General features: G+C 45.4%; 2 protein-coding genes across 3 annotated transcripts; one reads left to right on the top strand and one right to left on the bottom strand.

Moving 5' to 3' along the window:
- The first annotated feature begins 1959 nt into the window (after window positions 1–1959).
- tnip1 (TNFAIP3 interacting protein 1) lies at window positions 1960–16511 on the top strand. Of its 2 annotated transcripts, XM_079745259.1 has the most exons (18): window positions 1960–2072; window positions 3156–3327; window positions 4224–4490; window positions 4610–4695; window positions 4919–4978; window positions 5754–5987; window positions 6749–6843; window positions 7206–7356; window positions 7854–7946; window positions 8128–8193; window positions 8606–8737; window positions 10118–10246; window positions 10512–10646; window positions 10737–10862; window positions 11342–11425; window positions 12049–12189; window positions 12553–12637; window positions 14756–16511. In XM_079745259.1, the coding sequence occupies exons 2-18, from the start codon at window positions 3192–3194 to the stop codon at window positions 14818–14820; spliced, it is 2085 nt and encodes a 694-aa protein (XP_079601385.1). In that variant the 5' UTR covers window positions 1960–2072; window positions 3156–3191; the 3' UTR covers window positions 14821–16511. The 2 variants fall into 2 exon arrangements, with proteins under 2 accessions (XP_079601385.1, XP_079601386.1); XM_079745260.1 differs by lacking the exon at window positions 12049–12189.
- On the bottom strand, window positions 15453–18956 carry LOC307081890 (glutathione peroxidase 3-like; the record flags this gene model as incomplete). The annotated part of the gene is made up of 5 exons (XM_079745261.1): window positions 15453–17197; window positions 17317–17416; window positions 17834–17951; window positions 18060–18210; window positions 18876–18956. 5 exons carry the CDS (start codon window positions 18954–18956, stop codon window positions 16958–16960), a joined length of 690 nt encoding a protein of 229 aa, XP_079601387.1. The 3' UTR covers window positions 15453–16957.
- Window positions 18957–20349: the final 1393 nt, after the last annotated feature.

The raw sequence follows: 20349 nt of genomic DNA, 5'->3' as shown, positions 1-20349 counted from the left end.
CATGTGTGAGGGGATTAGCTGAGGCTTTACTCCGTTTTGTTGTGTTGTGTTAAAGACTCGATCGATTCCGGACAGGAAAATAGATTACTTATTGCTATTTAATGTGGTATTCTAAAAAAAACAAACGTTTTTTGGCATTGTTGTTGTTTCTTATTGTTTTGCACGAAGGCCTAAACTTGGGAAAGGATTCCCTCTAAATGGTCCGCCCAAGAATGTGGGATAGAATACTTGAATGAACTTGTAAATATATAATCATTTTGTGACACAATCGACATGATTAATGATGTAAATCCAGAAACATTACTGACATTACTCAGTGCATTACTATGGATATGATAAATGTGTAATGCTATACCATTTAGTAGTTAAAATGTGGATGAAAACGTATTAATAAGTAGGCCTAACATGAAAAACATGAATAAATATGAATAATAAAAATATTTAGTTTTTGTCCCAGAATAGATGCAGGGTAAAGGCAGTAAGAGTTCATTATTTGGACAGAATGTATCTAGAATCCATATTATTTTATTTTATATTATTACATTCTATTCAACGACATCATAATGATGATTATGAATTAAGGAGCAAATGATCAATGTGACTGTAAAAAAAGTCTTGTATTTTTTGGAAAGTATGTTTTAAAGGATTGCTTTTGGATCAATATTCTTCAATCATGGTCTGACCCGACGTCATATTCGGAGGCCATACATTCGTATGTATTCTGTATCTGGTGTATAGCAGTAATATAATAATGTTTGTATTACAGAGATAGTCCTATTGGATTGGTACAGGGCAAAGTAAAACACTACTGTTTATTTATGTTTTATTTACTTTTATTGTACCTGTAGTACAGTTTAGAAAATAAAAAGGAAACATGTAGGCCTCTTTTATCGACCATAGTCTTTAGGGCAGGGGACATTTCGTAAAACGGCTTTGTTTGCTTTGATACGCACTAGGCCTTCTAGGTTTGGCTTTTCCTATACACTTAAGATCTCGTTGGTCTCTGGTGAAGTAGGAAGTGTTATATTTGATGTAACAGAGTAAGAATATTGAATAAGCTTTAAACCGAAAAACCATACAATTTGGAAACAAAAGTTGGTCACGTTGGTCTGTTTAATTGACTGATTAAACTGTATTTTATGCATGTAGCATTATATCCCACAAGATGGCACTCTTTGCAGGAAAACTACTCCAGTTGTAGAATGAATCTGGTAAATGGACACTTAGGCCGATAGGTTTTATATGATCGATTATTTATCAGTTTGTACAGTCAGTAATTTAGTCAGTTGTAAGTTGTATAAAAAGAACATAAAATGTGCACTGTTTACTATGAGTGTTTTAATTTTATGTTCTGTATGTCTTGTCTCAGTCAATGACGAGGAGAAAAGCTGACCAGTTTCTGGTCTAAAATGACAACTTTATTAAAACATAGACCAACCTAATAAAGTTACATTAAAAAACAAATCTCCCTCACCATGTTGATATACTTGGCGCGGTCGGATGCCGCCAGGCTGAATTATGGCGGTATCCCGGTCTACCGCAGCGGCAATTTCCGGCCTCCTACTTCCTTTTAGCTGTGTACCCAAAAGCGAGAATAATAGGAACACGACATGAATAAAAACCACAACGACAAGGAGCAGAAATATGCAGTGTTTGTTTTTTTAGAAAATATTGACAAAGAAACATCCTAGCATGTAACGAAGACGGATAACCATCTACCGGCAGTCCCGCCTCTTGTCAATAAACCATGAAACTAAATGTCCCACCTCTCTTTCGCTAATAACGCTCATTTGGAGCATCCCGTTCCGTAGTGAGACGAGAACACCTGGGAACAAGGTTACGTTGTGTCGCCGCTGGTGACATGCTGTGCACCCATTGGCCCACTGGGTTACCGTTCAGTGCTGTCCATTGGCTCACAGAGCTGTCACTCAATGCCGTCCATTGGCCCACCGAGCTGTCATTCAGTGCTGTTTACATTGAGCGTTTAGCGAGGTGGAATTTCCCAGGTTACAGCGCAGACCACTTCCGCAATAGATGTCTGGGTAGGAGAAGACAGGCCACTCCACTGAAAGGTAACTCACAAAAGACATCTCTTTGTTCTTTTGTTTGTCGTCTAACTTCGATGCCAAATCGAGGAGTTTGGATCCGAATAAGAGCAATCGCGGGATGATGAAGGAGCGACTCGCTGCAATTTCTCGAATGGCCATTTCATGTTAGCCAGCCGCTAGCCAGCTTCTAGCTATTTGCATGACAACAGCGAAACCTGATATTAGCCATTATTACACATTCACATCGCTAATATTAGCTGGCTTTATACGAGAAACAGATCGTAAACTTTTTTTTTCTTGAATGCATCTCACACGCCGTAGTTTTACCTCCTATTTGCTGCTGTGCTCTCGTGTATATAAGCGGTCATAGCAGATGTAGCCGACATAAACGTGAGCGTTGCCTTGTATTGAAAGCTCGGATGCTGCTATGAACGTAACTCGCTGAAAGAGGATGTGCTGCTGTTGTTTGTCTTGTTATCAGTGTCGGTCATTGCTATCGGCACATCTAATCTTGTCGATTGGTACATGTCCTCTTTTGTTGTTTTTGGACTGAATATTTTAGACTCTCCGTTCTATGAATTATGAACGAAGAGAGGAAAAGAGGTCGAAAAGACAACAAGGGGGTAGAGTAACACTTTACTTTGAGGGGTGCCTGAGTGCATGCAGTTTCTGCCATCCTACATGCCGGGGACATCAGTGGTTGCATTCCTTTGTGGTTATAATTTTGGCACAACTGTACTACTCAGTGAAATGCTTGCGTATTGTAACCTTGACGAAAATTGTTGTCACTGCAGTTCTGTGGCTTCAATGTTTAACATCATGCCATTAAAATGCCATCCTTTTTTGCACTATAAATATAATCGGGCGTGTGACCCCAATAAAGATTTATGTAATTAAAGTAATTGTAATTTTAATGTAAAGCGCCTCTCCGCTTGCATTGTTTACATTTTTTTGCTCCCTGCTAAATGCAAATGGATGGTTTCGCATGTCGTTTTTGTTTTTTTCGCTCCGCTCCTCCCACCAGAGTCCATCCTCCAAGCATCTCATTCACCACCACACTAGTACCCTCTTCCACATTTCCTCACCAGCTCTCTCTTCCCTTTTCAGTTCCGAGCACCATGCTTAGTAAGTGAAGCGGTGGCGATGGACGGGAAAGGACCCTACCGGATCTATGACCCTGGCGGGAGTGAGGCCAAGGCCAGAGAGGACTTCAGCTACCGCCAGCTCCTGGAGGAGAACGGCATACTGAGGGAGAGGATGAAGGGGCTGAAAAGCTTAGGTGGGTGCTTTTTTCTTTTGGGGTGACTTCCTGGCCATCGTGGCAATATATAGAGAGAGGGAGAGAGAGGGTGCCAGCGGCTCTTAGTCACCTTTTGCGGCAGGTGTCCGGTTCCATGATGTTACATGACCGACGAGTGTAGTTGTGGTTGTCGCCTGTGGATAATTGAGAACAAAACAACTGCCCTGGTTTATGAAGTTATTTATTTATTCTGTTTTGCACTTCATACGGGTATTACAAAATAAGACGTTTTGCCTAATCTATACATGTAGTTGCGAAGTGTGTTTGCGTGGCACAAAGGTAAAGCGGAATGCGGTGAAACCGGGTTCTTTTCATTGGTAGGCGACGTGCGGCCATGCTTGCACGTGAGTCTATCTCAGGTGAACGTGTCCCCAGGGAGTACGTGACCCTTTCGTTCCATGAGTAACAGCATGCCTGGGTCCTCCCCGCCACAATGCCATGACACTCCTGCTGTGCGTTTTATCTTAGGATGCTAGTTTGGTCCTGTCGGTCGCTTCGGTATGTAATCTTATTCCATCAGATGTCCCTGACGTGTTCTTGTTGTTGTTGTTTTTGTCAAGAATTTGTTTTGAAGATTTCTTAGAAAAATAAAGAAGTAGATTAGCATTTTCTTCCAGTCGAGCAGGAAGTTGTTAGTGGAAGCTCTGCATGTACGGCACGCCCTAACTGAGTTATCTGTCTTGACGGATGGCTCTAATAACTGATTGATTGTAATCGCAGGAATGCCTTTCAGCATACCATCCGTTCCCACAAACACAATGTGAAAATTATATTCTGGGTCCCGTGATGGGGAAAAAGTGGATAGAAACCCCTGATCTACCCCAATCTAAGCCTTGAGGCATGCAGGGTCACTGAGCAGCCAGTGTGTTCTGCAGGCGACCTGCTGGAGGAGTCCCAGACCGAGGCCTCGCGACTGCGTCAGAGGGTGGAGGAGCTGGTCCGGGACAACGAGGCCCTCAAGTCCTCCATCTTCACCACCAGCCTCTGCACGGGAGGAGAGAGAGACCGGGGAGGAGAGAGGGACCGAGCTGGAGAGAGAGACCGGGTTGGGGAGAGGGACCGGGGTGGAGAGAGAGACCGGGGAGGAGAGAGAGACCGGGGTGGGCCGAGTGAAGCCCAGCTCACGCCTCACAGGCTTTCAGGTAGTGGTGAGCGTGTCGGGGAGGGGCCACGTATGCTCTCAGATGCCTGAGATACAAAATGCAAAAATGATTGTAGAATGTGTATTAATGTGTTTTTTTTTTTTTTCTTCCCTCTCAAGCAAAAGCCCACGCGCTCATCAGCCAGGAACTGAAGGAAGACCCGGCGTGTTCCTCGGGCAAGGCCCTGCAGCCCGAGAAGCCTCTGGTGAGTCATTGATTCAGAAGCAGCCCTGGACGGGGCAGCTGATGGCTGTCTGTTCCATAACGGAGAGTGTGGAAGAGAAAAAGAAATCCCGGCTTTAGAATTTAGACTTCTAAATTTGTGTGTATGCTTGTGTATGTGTGCCTCGCAGCCATCTGGTTCTTTCCAGTTTGGAAGGGTTCTTCTTTCATTTCAAAAAGGCTCACAGATCTCTTCTGTTTTACAGGAGGGCCTCACAGAAGATGAACTGGTACATTTAGAACACAAGGCGTTGGAAGGTCACAGTGTGAGTACTCAATCATTGTCATTGTTTCCTTGCATGACTCTGCCACTTCTACTACACCCTTTTAACAAAGGCATGATAAATAAATATAAAGTACACCCAGTAATTCATGTAATCCTGTGCTGAACAATCAATTAACCATGACGTTTGTTGGTACACATTTACCACAGTTTAAGCCAAAGGGTTTCGTTTCATACTAATTTCCTGATAAATTTAGCCTCTCCATGCTGTTGATGATTGGAACTCGTCCCCCTTTTGGTGACTCAACTGAAATACAACTCAACACTGGTACTCCCGTTCTGAGTCAGGCTGAGGGGAAAGTACAGGATTATCACAGGCAAGAACTATGTCGCCGCATCCACATAGTCTGTGAATCAGACGCAGTGTGTTTATAGAGCTGCTTGATTGTGCTGTGAGAACGTTCTTCCATGGGACATGGGGTCTTGTGATCTGCCTCCCGACTGAATCAGCTCCCGATTGAATCACTTCCTGACTGTTCAAAGTCGACTCTTTGGGCTTGGTTGTCCACACCACGGGACTAACGAGAAGACGTTCCGATTACCTTTCAATGACTCTCAACGGCGTCATTTAGCATTTACCGAACAGCGAGCGGATCGCTTTCTGCATCGCTGAAGCTCTGGATAAAGGCAAGGAGGTCGACGGTAAAGCGATCCCTCTCATTAACCCGTCAGCGGCGGTCTGAATGGAGTCGTCCGTGGCTCCACCAACAGCAGAGACATGGCCTGAGGCTCACGCTCCCCCCTCTGTTGACCCCCAGACGGCGGCGGCGGCGGCGGCTGCAGCGGCGGTGGCCCTGGGGGTGGTACCGCATCAGACCCAGGACAACATGGAGCTGGCCAGCCAGCTGCAGCGGCTAGAGAGCTCCTTCAGCGTGTTCGCCGAGGAGTCCAACCCCAACCAGCTGCTGGCCCACCTGGGCCGTATGGCCGTGGAGTTCCACCACCTGTCCTCCAAGGTGCAGAAGAACGAGCAGCGCACCTCGCTCCTGCAGGTGGGTCCGCTGATCGCAGTAGGGTCACAGATGGGGTCAGACAGGAAAGAACCCCTTGGGGTGGGATCAAGAGCTGGGCGGTATTTGGGAAAACCCCCTATTGCAGTTATTTAATTATGGCATTATGTTTTATTGATCTATTGCAGTTATTTAATTATGGCATTATATTTTATTGACATAATTATTATTTGTTGTTGTTGTTGTTATTATTATTATTATTATTATTATTATTATTATTATATAGCATTTATTTTGTGCCTTCATCGCCCTTTCATTTATAAATAGTAAATTGACAAAAATATTTTTGTTCCTTCTATTAAGTGTAGAGAATATAGTTTATGCTATACTGACTTTGGAATTGCCTATAAAGTAAAAATATATTTTAATTGATAGTCTGAATGTCGCAATGTGTAACTTTTCAACCTGCTTGTAACTTAAAATAACCTGGATATATCGGTGGTCAATGCTGATCAATAGGGATTTGAATAATGTTATCTGAAAAATCTAACCTTTATCCCTGCTAACTGGGCCAAGTTGGCTAAATCTAAGTGTTTGAAGTGTCATCAGGAAAGTGACCTTCTTGAGAAAAAAAAACAGCAGCTGATACATTTGAACGTTTAAACGCTTTGTATGACCTGTATCATAAAATGGAAATCCACTACACACTTCAGTTTCACTATGAGCTTTCTATGTTGGGGTTGGCTGTTCTTTTTGGTTTCCATCTGTCGTCCAATAAAAGTAATACTTACTTTTTGATTCAGACACTTTGTGAGCAGCTCAGACAGGAGAACAATGAGCTTCGAAAGAAAATGGAAGAGGATCATCAGTTCAGGAATCGAGACTTGGAACAACTGAGGTGATTTTGTTTTCTTTCAAACTGATCAGCATAACCCTAGTGTAAACGGTCAGCTCGGCCCATACTGTCTTGAGATACATAATTCATCTTAACGTTTGGACTTTGTTTAGCTCACATTGTAAAGAGCATCACTTTCACTTTGACCAGAATTACGTGCTACTGTATGCGTGGGGTCTTGGGGTGTTCCCAGTGTTTGCACAAGGCCTCTGTTTTACACATTTCTCTTTCTCTTTCTCTCTGTGTGTGTGTGTGTGTGTGTGTGTGTGTGTGTGTGTGTGTGTGTGTGTGTGTGTGTGTGTGTGTGTGTGTGTGTGTGTGTGTGTGTGTGTGTGTGTGTGTGTGTGTGTGTGTGTCTGTCACAGGCTTGAGAACCAGAAGCTGAAGGAGCTGGTGACCGGCGGGGCGGACCCAGCGGTTCAGACAGACAGTGAGCCAGAAGACGCCAAGGAGGAGCCAGTGAAGGAGGAATCCCCCAGCGTCAGATCCAAGATGGAGATGACCACTCCTTCCAAGGTCGGCAAAAGAGTTCCACCTTCCAAGGGGATTCAAACCCCATGACAAGCCTTCCTCCATTTTATTCACATGGATTCATTACCAGCGATGGGATAACCGCCCATTGCCCAGTCAAACACCAGTGCCCCCCTCGCACGGCCCCCAGACAAGGGTTCAAAGAAGTAGGCCAATAAATGGGGATCGGAATTATAGTTGCCCATATCGGATCGTGATTTAATGCTGCCACTCAGAATCGCTCCGTGCTTGTTCTATGTGAATGGTGTCTTTAAGAGCCTCTTCCTATTCACGCCACTCGCATTGAGTTCACATGCAGGTCATTCAGTTTTCTATCCCGCTCAAGAAGGCCTACAAGTAGATCGTGCACCTTGCGGCTGGGAGTCGACCACCTTGTCCACTACTACTACTAGTACTACTCTCCTGCCACCCCATAGCACCTGATTATATATTCCTATTAGAGTCTTATTATTAACATGTATTATATTTCTGAACTCCTCCAGAGTGCGAAAGCTGCCGAGAAAACCCCCGTGAAGTCATGTGACCCGGAGGTGTACGAAAAGAAGATCAAGCTTTTGGAGAAACAGAGAAAGGATGTAAGTCTCACTCGCCCTCGCTCTCACTCTCAACCTCTCTCTCTCTCTCTCTCTCTCTCTCTCCATTCATCCCTGTGGCTATGATCAGGGAAAGTCCGGCCTGGACATGTGGTCCACACATGTGGGTTTTATTGTTTCAGTCGGTTTCACTCTGGCTGCGTTTGTCTCTTGTGTTTCCCAGGTGCTGGAGGTGAACAAGCAGTGGGACGTCCAGTGGAACAACATGAAGACCCAGTTTGAACAGAAGGTAGGCCGTTTTGTGTGGGGCTTTGGTTTTACAGACACGCTGGAAGGAATTTCTCATCATATAATAATCATCTGAGTTTGTGTAGCGTTTCACTGATGGGTTCAATATTTGTATAATGTATGTACAAAATGGGTATATAAAGTACGATTTAAGCCCCTAGCTATTTCATAATAGTCTGCCAATCTGAATCCGGGACGGAAATATTTGTTAAACAGCGAATAAAAACAACACATGGAAAGAAATACAAATATGGGGAGAAATAACAGTTGTACATGTTACACCAAACCAGTGGCCACTAACCGGGTCGGCTCTGTAGAGCCCCCTTCCCCGGGCTGTTTTGCGAAGGTCAAGGCAACAAACCGGCCTCTCTTTATGTTTCTGTACGCCTCACGCCCCGTCCTTCCCCTCCCAGATCACAGACCTCCGGCAGCGGCTGGCTGACTCCCAGAAAGCGGTGGTGGAGCTGGAGGCGGAGCGGGAACAGCGGCAGCGGGACTACGACAAGAAGCTGCTGCTGGCCAAGTCCAAGATCGAGAACGTCCAGGTGGGAAGAACACCACACACAAGCTGATCACAGCGAAAAGCACAGGGCTGGACTGACCCAGACAATACAGAGAGCTGTACTGACTGTTTTAGTAGTTAGAGGGATGGTAACCAGACAATACAGAGAGCTGTACTGACTGTTTTAGTAGTTAGAGGGATGGTAACCAGACAATACAGAGAGCTGTACTGACTGTTTTAGTAGTAAGAGGGATGGTAACCAGACAATACAGAGAGCTGTACTGACTGTTTTAGTAGTTAGAGGGATGAAACCCGGACAATACAGAGAGCTGTACTGACTGTTTTAGTAGTTAGAGGGATGGTAACCAGACAATACAGAGAGCTGTACTGACTGTTTTAGTAGTTAGAGGGATGAAACCCGTACAATATAGAGAGCTGTACTGACTATATTAGTAGTTAGAGGGATGAAACCCGGACAATACAGAGAGCTTTACTCACTGTTTTAGTAGCGAGGGGGATGGAACCCGGACAATACAGAGAGCTGTGCTGACTGTTATGTAGTTAGATGGATGCAACCCAGACAATACAGAGAGCTGTACTGACTGTTATGTAGTTAGATGGATGCAACCCAGACAATACAGAGAGCTGTACTGACTGTTTTAGTAGTTAGAGGGATGGTAACCAGACAATACAGAGAGCTGTGCTGTCTGTTTTAGTAGTTAGATGGATGCAACCCAGACAATACAGAGAGCTGTACTGACTGTTTTGGTAGTTAGAGGGATGGTAACCAGACAATACAGAGAGCTGTACTGACTGTTTTAGTAGTTAGAGGGATGGTAACCAGACAATACAGAGAGCTGTGCTGACTGTTATGTAGTTAGATGGATGCAGCCCAGACAATGCAGAGAGCTGTACTGACTGTTTTAGTAGTTAGAGGGATGGTAACCAGACAATACAGAGAGCTGTACTGACTGTTTTAGTAGTTAGAGGGATGGTAACCAGACAATACAGAGAGCTGTACTGACTGTTATGCAGTTTGAGGGATGGAACCCAGATAATACAGAGAGCTGTACTGACTGTTTTAGTAGTTAGAGGGATGGTAACCAGACAATACAGAGAGCTGTACTGACTGTTTTAGTAGTAAGAGGGATGGTAACCAGACAATACAGAGAGCTGTACTGAATGTCACAGTCAAGAAAAGGAACCCAAATAAGCAAAAAGCAAGACATTTTGCAGGCAATATTCAAGGTCCTTGAGTACAGAATACACAGGGTTGTCTATTGTCAAGCTGCGAGTGCAGGTCACACGCACAGCAGACGTGTCCTAGTGGTCTAGTATAGCCCGGCAGCCCCCCCTTGTGGACGAGCCGGGGGGCGGGCGGTGGGGTTCTGGGGTCTGATCTGTGTGCCCGTCCGATGTCCAGGGCGAGAAGGAGTGTCTGAACTCGGAGACGACGGAGCTGAAGCAGAAGGTGCGCTACCTGCAGGACCAGCTGCTGCCGCTCAGCAAGCAGAGGGAGTACCAGGAGAAGGAGATCCAGCGGCTCAACAGGGTGTGTGTCTGTGGCACTGTGTCTGTGTGTGTGTGTGTGTGTGTGTGTGTATGTATGGCACTCTGTGTGTGTGTGTGTGTGTGTCAGTGTGAGGCTGTGTGTGTGTCTGTGTGTGTGTGTGTGTGTGTATGTATGGCACTCTGTGTGTGTGTGTGTGTGTGTGTGTGTGTGTCAGTGTGAGGCTGTGTGTGTTAGAGGAAGTGTGTGTGTGTGTGTGTGTGTGTGTTTTTCGTATCCATCACTCGATGCCGTCTCTCACCACCAGGCGTTGGAGGAGGCTCTGAATCTGCATGCCCCCACCGTCACCCAGCCCCCTCCGGGCCAGGGTAACCACGGCGACGCCGCCAGCAACCTGAAGAAGCAGGAACTGCTCACTCAGGTGGCGGTGCTCAAGGAACAGGTCAGAGGAGGAATCACGCTGTCCCGACGCCTCCGCCCCGTCTGACGCCGTACCCTTGTTAAACCCGGGGGTCTTTCCTCTGCACTCCAGGTGAAGATCTTTGAAGAGGACTTCAGGAAAGAGAGGAGCGACCGGGAGCGCATGAACGAGGAGAAGGAGGATTTGAGGAGACAAGTGGAGCGGCTGCAGGGTCAAATGACGAATTTAACCAATCAAGTAAGCCCGGATTAAGTTGGAGCATGCGAACGCTTTGAAACGGTGGGTGCAAACGAGCGTTTTTTGACACAGACGCAAGCCTGCGCAGCAGCATGTAGTGGCATGTCGGGCACAGATGGTTGTTTAAAAAAGGTTACAAATGCAAACAGTGAAATTCTGAGAATACTTGTATATGTATATCATATACAGTGTATATCATTATAATTTTACCATGCTTCTGTAGTTGTAAATGCCCATTTGTCTCAAATTGTATTGTTGTCCTACGAATCTTAATACCTTGTTGTTGTGCAACCAGCGGAGATCAGTCCTTTATCCGCAGATTAAATGGGTGGTAAAAACATGTTGTTTTCATTTTTAACAAAGAACGCGTCATAAATATATGTGCCCAAATCGGTTGTCATGTTAGGTAATCTTGTGTGTGTGTGTGTGTGTGTGTGTGTGTGTGTGTGTGTGTGTGTGTGTGTGTGCGCGCGCGCCAGCTCCACCAGGCACAGAATGAGTGCCAGAGAGAACGGACGGAAAGGTGTAAGCTGGAGAGACTGCAGATGCAGCACCACAAGCAGGTACGCCCCCTCCCCTCGTAGCCTGCACTGCTCATCACTAGCGTTAGCTGGGGGTTTGTTCCACTGCTCTTTGCCGTTCATTGTTACATCTACTCAAGCTTACTATGGATTCCTTTTTTATGGCAAACTTTGCTTTGGCCCTCTGGTAAGCACCATGGCCCTCTAGTGGCCCAAGAGAGCATATTTGCGCGCTGCAGAAGTTTGGCCACTGTGTGGTGCTGTTGCACTCTGTGTGAACATTGTGTTTACATTGGTGTGTTTACACAAGGGTTTACATTGGTCCACGGCTGGTTGAGTGGGCGGTTTGAACAGTCTAAAGTCCAGAGGGAGGTCGACTGGGTGGGAGGCTGGTTGGGGGTGGGGTGCAAGGCCAAGAGAGTAGTGTCCCCATGTAGCCCCATGCAGTTGATGTTTACTCGTGACCCACCCACCCCCCAACTGGCAGAAGCAACCAGAAGGCAGCGTGTGCAAAAACGTGTGCGAACAGCGTGTGCGAACAGCGTGTGCGAACAGCGTGTGCGAACAGCGTGTGCGAACGTCGTGCCCACGTCGAGGGGACGGGAGGCGGGGGGGGGGGGGTCTCGGTGGGCAGCCGGCTGAGCTACTGTGGTCCCTCTGTGCAGGTGGGCGCTGGGCAGGGCCTGGAGGGCTGGCCTGTACACTTCCCCCCCCGGATGCCCAACGCAGCGGGCGCTACGGCCGCCGCCGCCGCCGCCGCCGCCGCCGCGGCCAACGCGGCAGCACCGCCCCCCGGACGCGACCCGGTAAGGGCTTGATCTCCTGAAGAGACCGAAACCGAGCCCCTCCACCCCCTCCAAACTAGAGTATCATAATCAGATGACATTATTTATCTTCATCGGAAGAGGGTTCATTCTCGCCCCACTGCCTAGGAGCTTTTGAGGGCCAGAAGTAGCTCCACCCTGCACGTGGATTGGGGTTCTGATAGGGCAAGGGTCAGGTGTAGGGCAGGAAGCTGCAGGTCTGGTGGGTTTGGTCCCCGGTGCTTCAAGGGTAGATGATGACTGAGTCGCTCACTCCATCTGTTTCTTTTTTTATCTCCATTACTTTATTTTTATCTCTTTCAATTTTTCTCTTTCTTTCTTTTTTTTCTTTCTTTCCCTCTGCAGGGTTTTCCTTGGCAGTCGTCCTTCCCACAGCCCAGAGGGTCCAGAGTCACCGGGGAGGGTTCGAGACCCCCACCTGAGACCACAGGTACGGTCAGAGGCTAACCCCTTCCCTCCCCTCCTGTCTTGGAGCTCTTATCTTCAGGCTGAAGTTGTTCAGGTTGCCAGGTACCTCCAGGGGCACAAGTACAGAGTGTACCGAAGGCGATGTCTGTTTACCTTTCTGTGTGCTCACCAACCCTGGACCGGTACCTGAACCCATCTGCTGTTTGTTGTTGATCATCTAACCTGGTTCATGAGTCATGTTTTGGTGAGGCACCTTGTGTTCATTTATCAGCCCATAGTGTGCTTGAAGGACCATAGTGGTCTGGGTGATCAAACAATCATTACTCAAACGTTATAAAGCATTTCATAAATAATTCCTTATACTTATTTAGCCAAAGACTATTTAGCGTGGGCGTGCCTGTTTGGAATGTAAACAATTGCGAAACTGCATTTCAGTGTAGTACTGCAATACAAACAAATGTGTAACTGTTCATCACTGTGTGTCGATCAGAGTTCGTTTGGGCGAGGGCTGGGCGATATATCGATATTTGAAACATATCGATATTCTTTCAAATGAGATATGGAACGAGACGCTATCGTCAACATCGATATAGTTTAATTTGCGTTGAAAGTACAGCATATTTTATCCAAATAACAGCAGTTTCGAACCGCGACTGCCGCCTGCTATTTCGTTACTCTGCTTATCTCTCTCCCGCTCTGCCTCCGGCTCACACACACACGGCCCGGCCCCCCTTCCACTCACGTCACTTTTTTAAATCCCCTACGACGCGAAACATGGAGTCCGCCAGCAAACGCGGCGCAGAGGAGCTTGTGTGTAAGCAGAAGACAAATGGCTCCATAGTTTGGAATTTTTTTCGGTACAAGCTGTCTGACGAATGACAGAATCAGTTTTTTTGTAGAGAGTGCTTCAAACCTGTCGCAACTAAAGGGTAGAGTATGACCAACCTCTTCCATCATTTGCAGCAGCACAACATGCTCAAAATCCGTGCAGCGACCCAAAATCTTAAGCTGTCTCGACATTAATTATTTTTTATTCAGATAAAGGCAGACATCAATTGTCCCAGAATTTTTCCGGCTCCCGGACTCCCGCCCGAGTGTCCGGCGGGTGTCCGCTCCGGCGGAGCTCAGCTCTGGCGGATGTCGCTCCATGTCGCGATTCAATTCTGTGCTTCAGTTGGATGAGGACGTGGAAGAACCAGAGACGTCAGAGAACCCAACTGTCGGGTTCTCCGTCGTCGGGAGATATATTAATAATAGTTATTATTAGCCTAATATATAATAACATTAATAATATTCCGGAGGCGCACACAGCTTTTGGCCGTGATATTATATATTATATTGTAATGTTCTCAAATACGAGGCGGAGGCAGTGTCTAGTCCACAGTTTATTCAACCATCAAACTGTATTCAATTCCAAACGGTAGGAAGAGTAAAGGTTAATCCAAATGGTAGCTAGGTAGGCTATCGTAATAACGGTAACCCAACGGTAACTCCCCCCTCCTCCCCATCAGCAAGGCAGGTTAACGAGCACAGCGACGCAGGAAGGCGCGGAATGAGAGCACAGCGGCGCCACCGAGGTAGAATGATGAGTTGGAGCGCGGCAACGGCAACTATGTTATTGCGTAAACAAATATCGATATCTATCTTACGGCGATATTCTGCTTGAAGATATCGAGATATGACTTTTGGTCCATATCGCCCAGCCCTAGGTTAAACCCATTTATTGCAGTTGAGTTTGGAGGATCAATTATTGACAGAGCAGGTGTTACATGCTGCCATGTACGAAATCTCCTGACTGTGTGTTTGTGTTTGTATACGTCTTATGATCGCTTGTTTAACCTGTTGGCAGCCTACCCCAGAGTCAAACCAATCTGACTCGGGCCAGGTGACTTTGCTTAAACAAGCCATCAACCACACACTCGACATGGTACAACGAAGCAATTTTTGCAAATGATATTGGTAACCAATGTATAAGTGAATCCAGGAGAGACAGTTACGATGGTTTGGTCAGCGTAACCGGTATTGTCTTGTTTTGAGGCTAAACACCACACCTTTTTTTCGTATTTCTGGTGTGAGGTTAATAGTGCCGCTCAGCTAGGGATCGCTGAGCTTACAATGGTTGTCTGTCTTGTTTCTTCAGATCAGTCAACGGCGGCAGGATTCGGAAAAAGGGAAAGACAGAACCTTGACCCTGGAAAGCACTAGAAGCATCACTGGTCCAACCAAATGAAGCTTGGGTAGTAGCATGATTCAGTTTGTTTTGATTTGACAAGGTGTAATTTGAACTATAATTTTCCTACTGAACTGTAGATATCGGAATGTTGTTTATACTTGCGTTTTATAAGCCTATTTGTGAAACACTGTTTTCGCTATTCTGAATATATATACATGATATATTGTTTAGATTTTTTTAAACTTATTATTTTTGAGACTCAATCTGCTTCATATGATTCTATGCAGGAACCGAAGTCATTTGTTAAATAGGTTGGAAACTATCAACATACTTTTTTTCTTTCTGACAATATACCTACGTGATTGTCTCTGCAGAAATGTAACAACTTCACATACCTAGGTTGTTACTCGTAGAGTTAAACGGAAGCCATTCCCGATTTAAGAACAAGACCACATATATTCATTCCAACAAAGAATGATTATGTAGGTACATTGAATCATATACATTGTAATGTGAATGTTATTTCATTTATGATGATTTCTTCAGTACCATTGATGTTCTAGACCTGTCCCATATGTGTAACTGTTCAAAAGTGATTGTTGAAATACTAAAATTTTGGGAAATTAATTTTGATGGTATCATGGCAAAAAATACATGATTGTGATTATTGATAATTTATTTATAATCTAATGTTTTGATAGTTGCATTGACTCAGTGTAAATCATTGTCTTTAGTAATGCTGTTCTTTCTATGTTGTTACTGTAATCCCAATATATTGTAGCTATTGGCATTGTATGTTTGTATCAGACACACAATACTCGACAAAACAGCACATACACATACAAACGCGTTTTTTCACTCTAATGGACCTAATATCATAAAAACCAACACTTTAATTTACCGCACCCGATTTAATGATTTGGTCACTTGTTCTTACCTTTTCTTTATCCTTCAGCATCCTATAACGTTGTCCATAACAAATTCCCATCCTTTGTAGAGATTAGCCAATTGAACCTCTTCCCCACTTCTCTCCCCCAACTCTGTGAACAATTGATCTGCTTCCTCTCATTCCTCTGAACAAGGTCACTTGCGGTGAGTCAAATAACGATTTAAAGATCAGGAAGATGACCCCCCCCATCGTATGGTTGTCTTATCACAGTGACGAGGAAGATTTTCAGTTGTCTTTTAGAACACATGACCTTGTGTTGCAGCAGTATCACCAAACGTGTGTGTGTGTGTGCATGTGCGCGTGCGTGTCATGTCAATGACCAGCAACAGAGTCCGCAGTGACCTGCTGCAACACTCGGCCCAGTACTGAAAACAAGCCCAGCTTCAGACACACGGCCATTTGAAACGGTTTACTCGCTATGTTAACTCCTTTCACTTTTTGTTTTGGTTTGATTCACAATTTAGCTCAGTATTCATACAGTTTCCCCTAGTATGTATTGCAGAAGACGGGATGGCGGGCTTCAAATTGTCTGTAGATTATTTGGGACAACTTTTTTTAATCCAACAATTTATTGGGAACAAATCCTCACTGGTGGGAGCTGAATTGAGACATTAGCTGAATTGCACTTTGAAAGGTACGCTGTAATTATTGGCAGTTGTATTTTCTTGGTTTGTAGCCTAGTTATGTTTTTCTTGTTCCTTTTTGCTGTAGGCAAAAGCACATCTTATGTGAGACTTTTTGTATTTGACCAGCTTAATAAATATTCTAAATGTCTGTCCTCTGTCAACTCTGAACGTCCTATTTGATATGCTAAATCCAGGGGTTTGCAATCACACACACACACACATTCAGTAAGTCTGCATAACTTCGCATATTTCTTGAGGCAGGAATTTGAGTCAGCAACTGTGTTTCCCCCAAGCTTTATTGAAGGTACCCAGCAAACCCAGGTCCCCTGCAGGCGGTTGTGCAGCAGGTTCTGCCGCTGTACGAGATGACATGACGCTGGGATCACGGAGCAGCCCCGATGCACTCCAGGGCTGGCACCGGACCTACAGACTCAGAAGAGGCTCCACAGAGATCCTGCTTTCAAGCCCCATCTTCATGTTATCATGCCAAACTCTGCGCTTCACAGAACCTGTTGCAGACCGCCAGAGGATCGTCACCTGTGCCTCATCTCCGTGAAAGCAAGTGAGTCGCCAGTTGAAAGTCTTAACATTTGCTTAAGATTTCAAAAGGAGGTTGATCAGATCCCTTTGGGCTGGTAAACGCCGGAGGTAGTCTATGATGAATCTTCTGACGACGGAGACATCGACCTCGGCAAACCACCTCCTGATTGGCTTCCCATTCGGCCCCACCAGGAACTTCTCGAAGTTCCACTTGATGTCGCTCAGCTTGAGCGGCTCCCAGAACAGTCTCTCGGACGGCGGTGCCAGGCTGTCGCCGACCGGCGGGCAGTTGCTCTGCAAAGCAAAACGCAAACGCATTACATTGACAGACCCCCCTGAACTACTCTGCTATACATACTAATGATTATATGTACTATATCATGTAATATTCCATGAGGGGGGAGGGTACTCGCCTTGAGGAAGGTGTACACCGGTTGTTCCTGATCTCCATTGACATCACCGAGCTCGAACAGCGGGAACGTGGGGACAAATCCCTTTCCTGGTCTTACGTGTCTGAAACGCAGGAAACGATCGTCTTGTCAGGGGAAAAGGACCACCGGTGAGACGATCAGGGCTTGGGCCCCCACTGCCTCATGGGACCAAACCACTCCTTAAGTAGTACTTAGGTAATGCTACATTCTCTTATTGCAGCCTATGGATTGTAGAACCACTAGCCTGGCCGCTTCACTCCATTGAGGAATGCATGGAGAGGTGGAGGGACTTAAGGGATAAGGGTTGGTTCCCAAATTGAAAATGTGGCAGATTGACAGATGATTGAGAGATATCTACATTCATAGATCTAACTTACATCCCTTCATTGGAGCCAGGCGTAAAGGGTATGCTGCAACTTTAAACACCCTGGTTCAGTTTCATTGGTTGCATTCCTTATGTGTATTGGGCTAGCCATGCAGAGAGAAGAGGATTACTTACTTTATACCTGGTAGGATCTCATCATTGTTCCCTGGTTCTTGTTTTCCAAAAATATTACAGGGAAACCCGAGAACGGTGAATCCATATGGCTTCAACTCCTCGTGTAGTGCATCCAACTCTGATGGTATCAAACAGAAGAAAGTACAGATGATGTAGCCTCGGAGGTGGAGCAAAGGGGTGATTGTTAAGGGTGGACTTAATGAGGAAAGTGTCATTTAATGCTCACCCACATACTGGTGGGTAAAGGTTCAGTATGTAGCTGTGTTGACAAAGAGGACTGTCTGCCCGACGTACTCGCTGAAGGAGATGGTTCGATTCCCATTCAGTGTTTTTGCCTGGTACCCATAAATGGTACCGTTTACATCTGTTTCACATGGCTGAGGGAGGAAAACACACCTGGTTACGAATAATTGTCTTCCTCTTATCTGATTTGGTTGAATCACCAAACATCTTATTTCAACAGGTCAAAAACATCTATCCCTATCTAATTTCATTCAGTGCTTGGGTTTCCTACATTGTCTTATTAAAGGCAAACTATATTGATAACAAACAGAAGTACTTTTTTTATATCTTTATTTCCAATGATCTATTATTTTATATTGTTGTCAATGTCTATTTCAAGAATTAAAAAACACTGCTCCAGTCGAGGTCCTGAGGCATATTCCTTAATTGTTTCTGATCGTGATAACATTGTTATGACTATTTATGTCCGGCTTTGACATTTACTTAATAATTAATATGAATGACCAGCAACTCATTATTTCACGTTACATGAGCACTTAACAAGGTAGGCTACTGTACTCGATTGATTGGCCTATGCTAAATATGTGTTTGATTTTACCTTCAAGATGAAAACATAAGTCAGGACTACCCCATACTCTTTACTAAATGGATATTCTTAAATCTATCATAGGTCATGCTTGACCGCAGTATATGTAGTCTAAACCAATTTTTATGAACTGAAAAAAAGTGATCCATGACCAATAGCAAAAATACGATATTTTTACGCGGGAGTGTGTTCCCGCAGATATAGGTCACCTACCTGGGTCCATGGAAAACCTGTGCCCATGCTGGGTCGGAGAAGACCCAGCAGAACCAAAGGTAAAATCTGCATCCTCTCCATCCCCGGCGTCTCGAACGTCTGAGCCCTCTGTAGGCTTACCTAAATGACCGACTCGCCAAGTCTGTTATATTTGTAATTTCGCAGGTTGGGGTTGTTATACACCTACATGCTGCACTGAACAAACTGACGCTCTGAACCAATAGGGATTCAGTGATCGTGGGCTCATCTTGGAGTCTCCCTTGCAGTAGCGAACCTTGACTCTTGGCCCTTTGACCTCCCTTCCCCCGTGTCATCGCATCATCACACAAGCTATATGTGTGCATTTCAGTAGAATATAGACAGGCCTGGGGTGCAAACAATTCCAACAGTAAACAGACACAAATCAGGGTTTCTGCATGTTTCAACAGGTTTATTTAAATACTTTTTAAGAACGTTATGAATGCAATTTAAGAACTATTTTACGTCCATATTGGCAAAAAAAAGGACGAAGGGTATGAAGCAAGGAATCACAAACACACGCACACACACACACACGTTGATGAGAAATGTCCTTGCTATTTGTGATAAAACTATTGCCACAATAATTTATACCTTTAATGGAATTCACACTTTATATCATCATCATCAACTTTTATTGTTAGACTCAAGGTCCAATTTAAAACATACATATGATTCACAGCCGTTTACAATTTCCTCATATTATGTGACGTAGCGGGTGTGGGTCATGATCCCACTCCCAACACTTCCACCGGAGGTCAGAATTTTAAGGGTCGCTTCCACTGGTGGTCACTGTAGCGCCACGCAGCCGGCGCTACGGCCGCCGCCGCCGCCGCAGCCAACGCGGCACCACCGCCCCCCGGACGCGACCCAGTAAGGGCTTGATCTCTGGAAGAGACCGAAACCGAGCCCCTCCACCCCCTCCTGCCAAACTAGAGCATCATAATCAGATGACATCATTTAGATTCATCATCTTCATCGGAAGAGTCTTCATTCTCGCCCCACTGCCTAGGAGCTTTTGAGGGCCAGAAGTAGCTCCATTCTGCACCCCTTCCCTCCCCTCCTGTCTTGGAGCTCTTATCTTCAGGCTGAAGTTGTTCAGGTTGCCAGGTACCTCCAGGGCCACAAGTACAGAGTGTACCGAAGGCGACGTCTGTTTACCTTTCTGTGTGCTCGCCAACCCTGGACCGGTACATGAACCCATCTGCTGTTTGTTGTTGATGATCTAACTTGGTTGTGTTCATTTATCGGCCCACAGTGTGCTTGAAGGACCATAGTGGTCTGGGTGATCAAACAATCGTAACCGGATCCCCTGGCTTTACTCAAACGTTATAAAGCATTTCATGAATAATTCCTTATACTTATTTAGCCAAAGAGTATTTAGCGTGGGCGTGCCTGTTTGGAATGTAAACTGATGTAAAAGAAACTGCATTTGAGTGTAGTACTGCAATACAAA

This window comes from Pollachius pollachius (assembly GCF_949987615.1).
Source record: "Pollachius pollachius genome assembly, chromosome: 10".
NCBI lineage: Eukaryota > Metazoa > Chordata > Actinopteri > Gadiformes > Gadidae > Pollachius > Pollachius pollachius.
The sequence above is the reverse complement of the archived record's forward strand: the minus strand, read 5'-3'. Positions and strand labels throughout refer to the sequence as shown.

What these genes read in the sequence shown, in the direction of transcription:
- tnip1 (XM_079745259.1), top strand. Translation starts at nt 3,192, where the DNA reads ATGGACGGGAAAGGACCCTACCGGATCTATGACCCTGGCGGGAGTGAG. An exon ending in CACGCCTCACAGGCTTTCAG is followed by an intron (nt 4,491 to 4,609) that starts GTAGTGGTGAGC and finishes TTCCCTCTCAAG; the next exon opens with CAAAAGCCCACGCGCTCATC. An exon ending in TGGAGAAACAGAGAAAGGAT is followed by an intron (nt 7,947 to 8,127) that starts GTAAGTCTCACT and finishes TGTGTTTCCCAG; the next exon opens with GTGCTGGAGGTGAACAAGCA.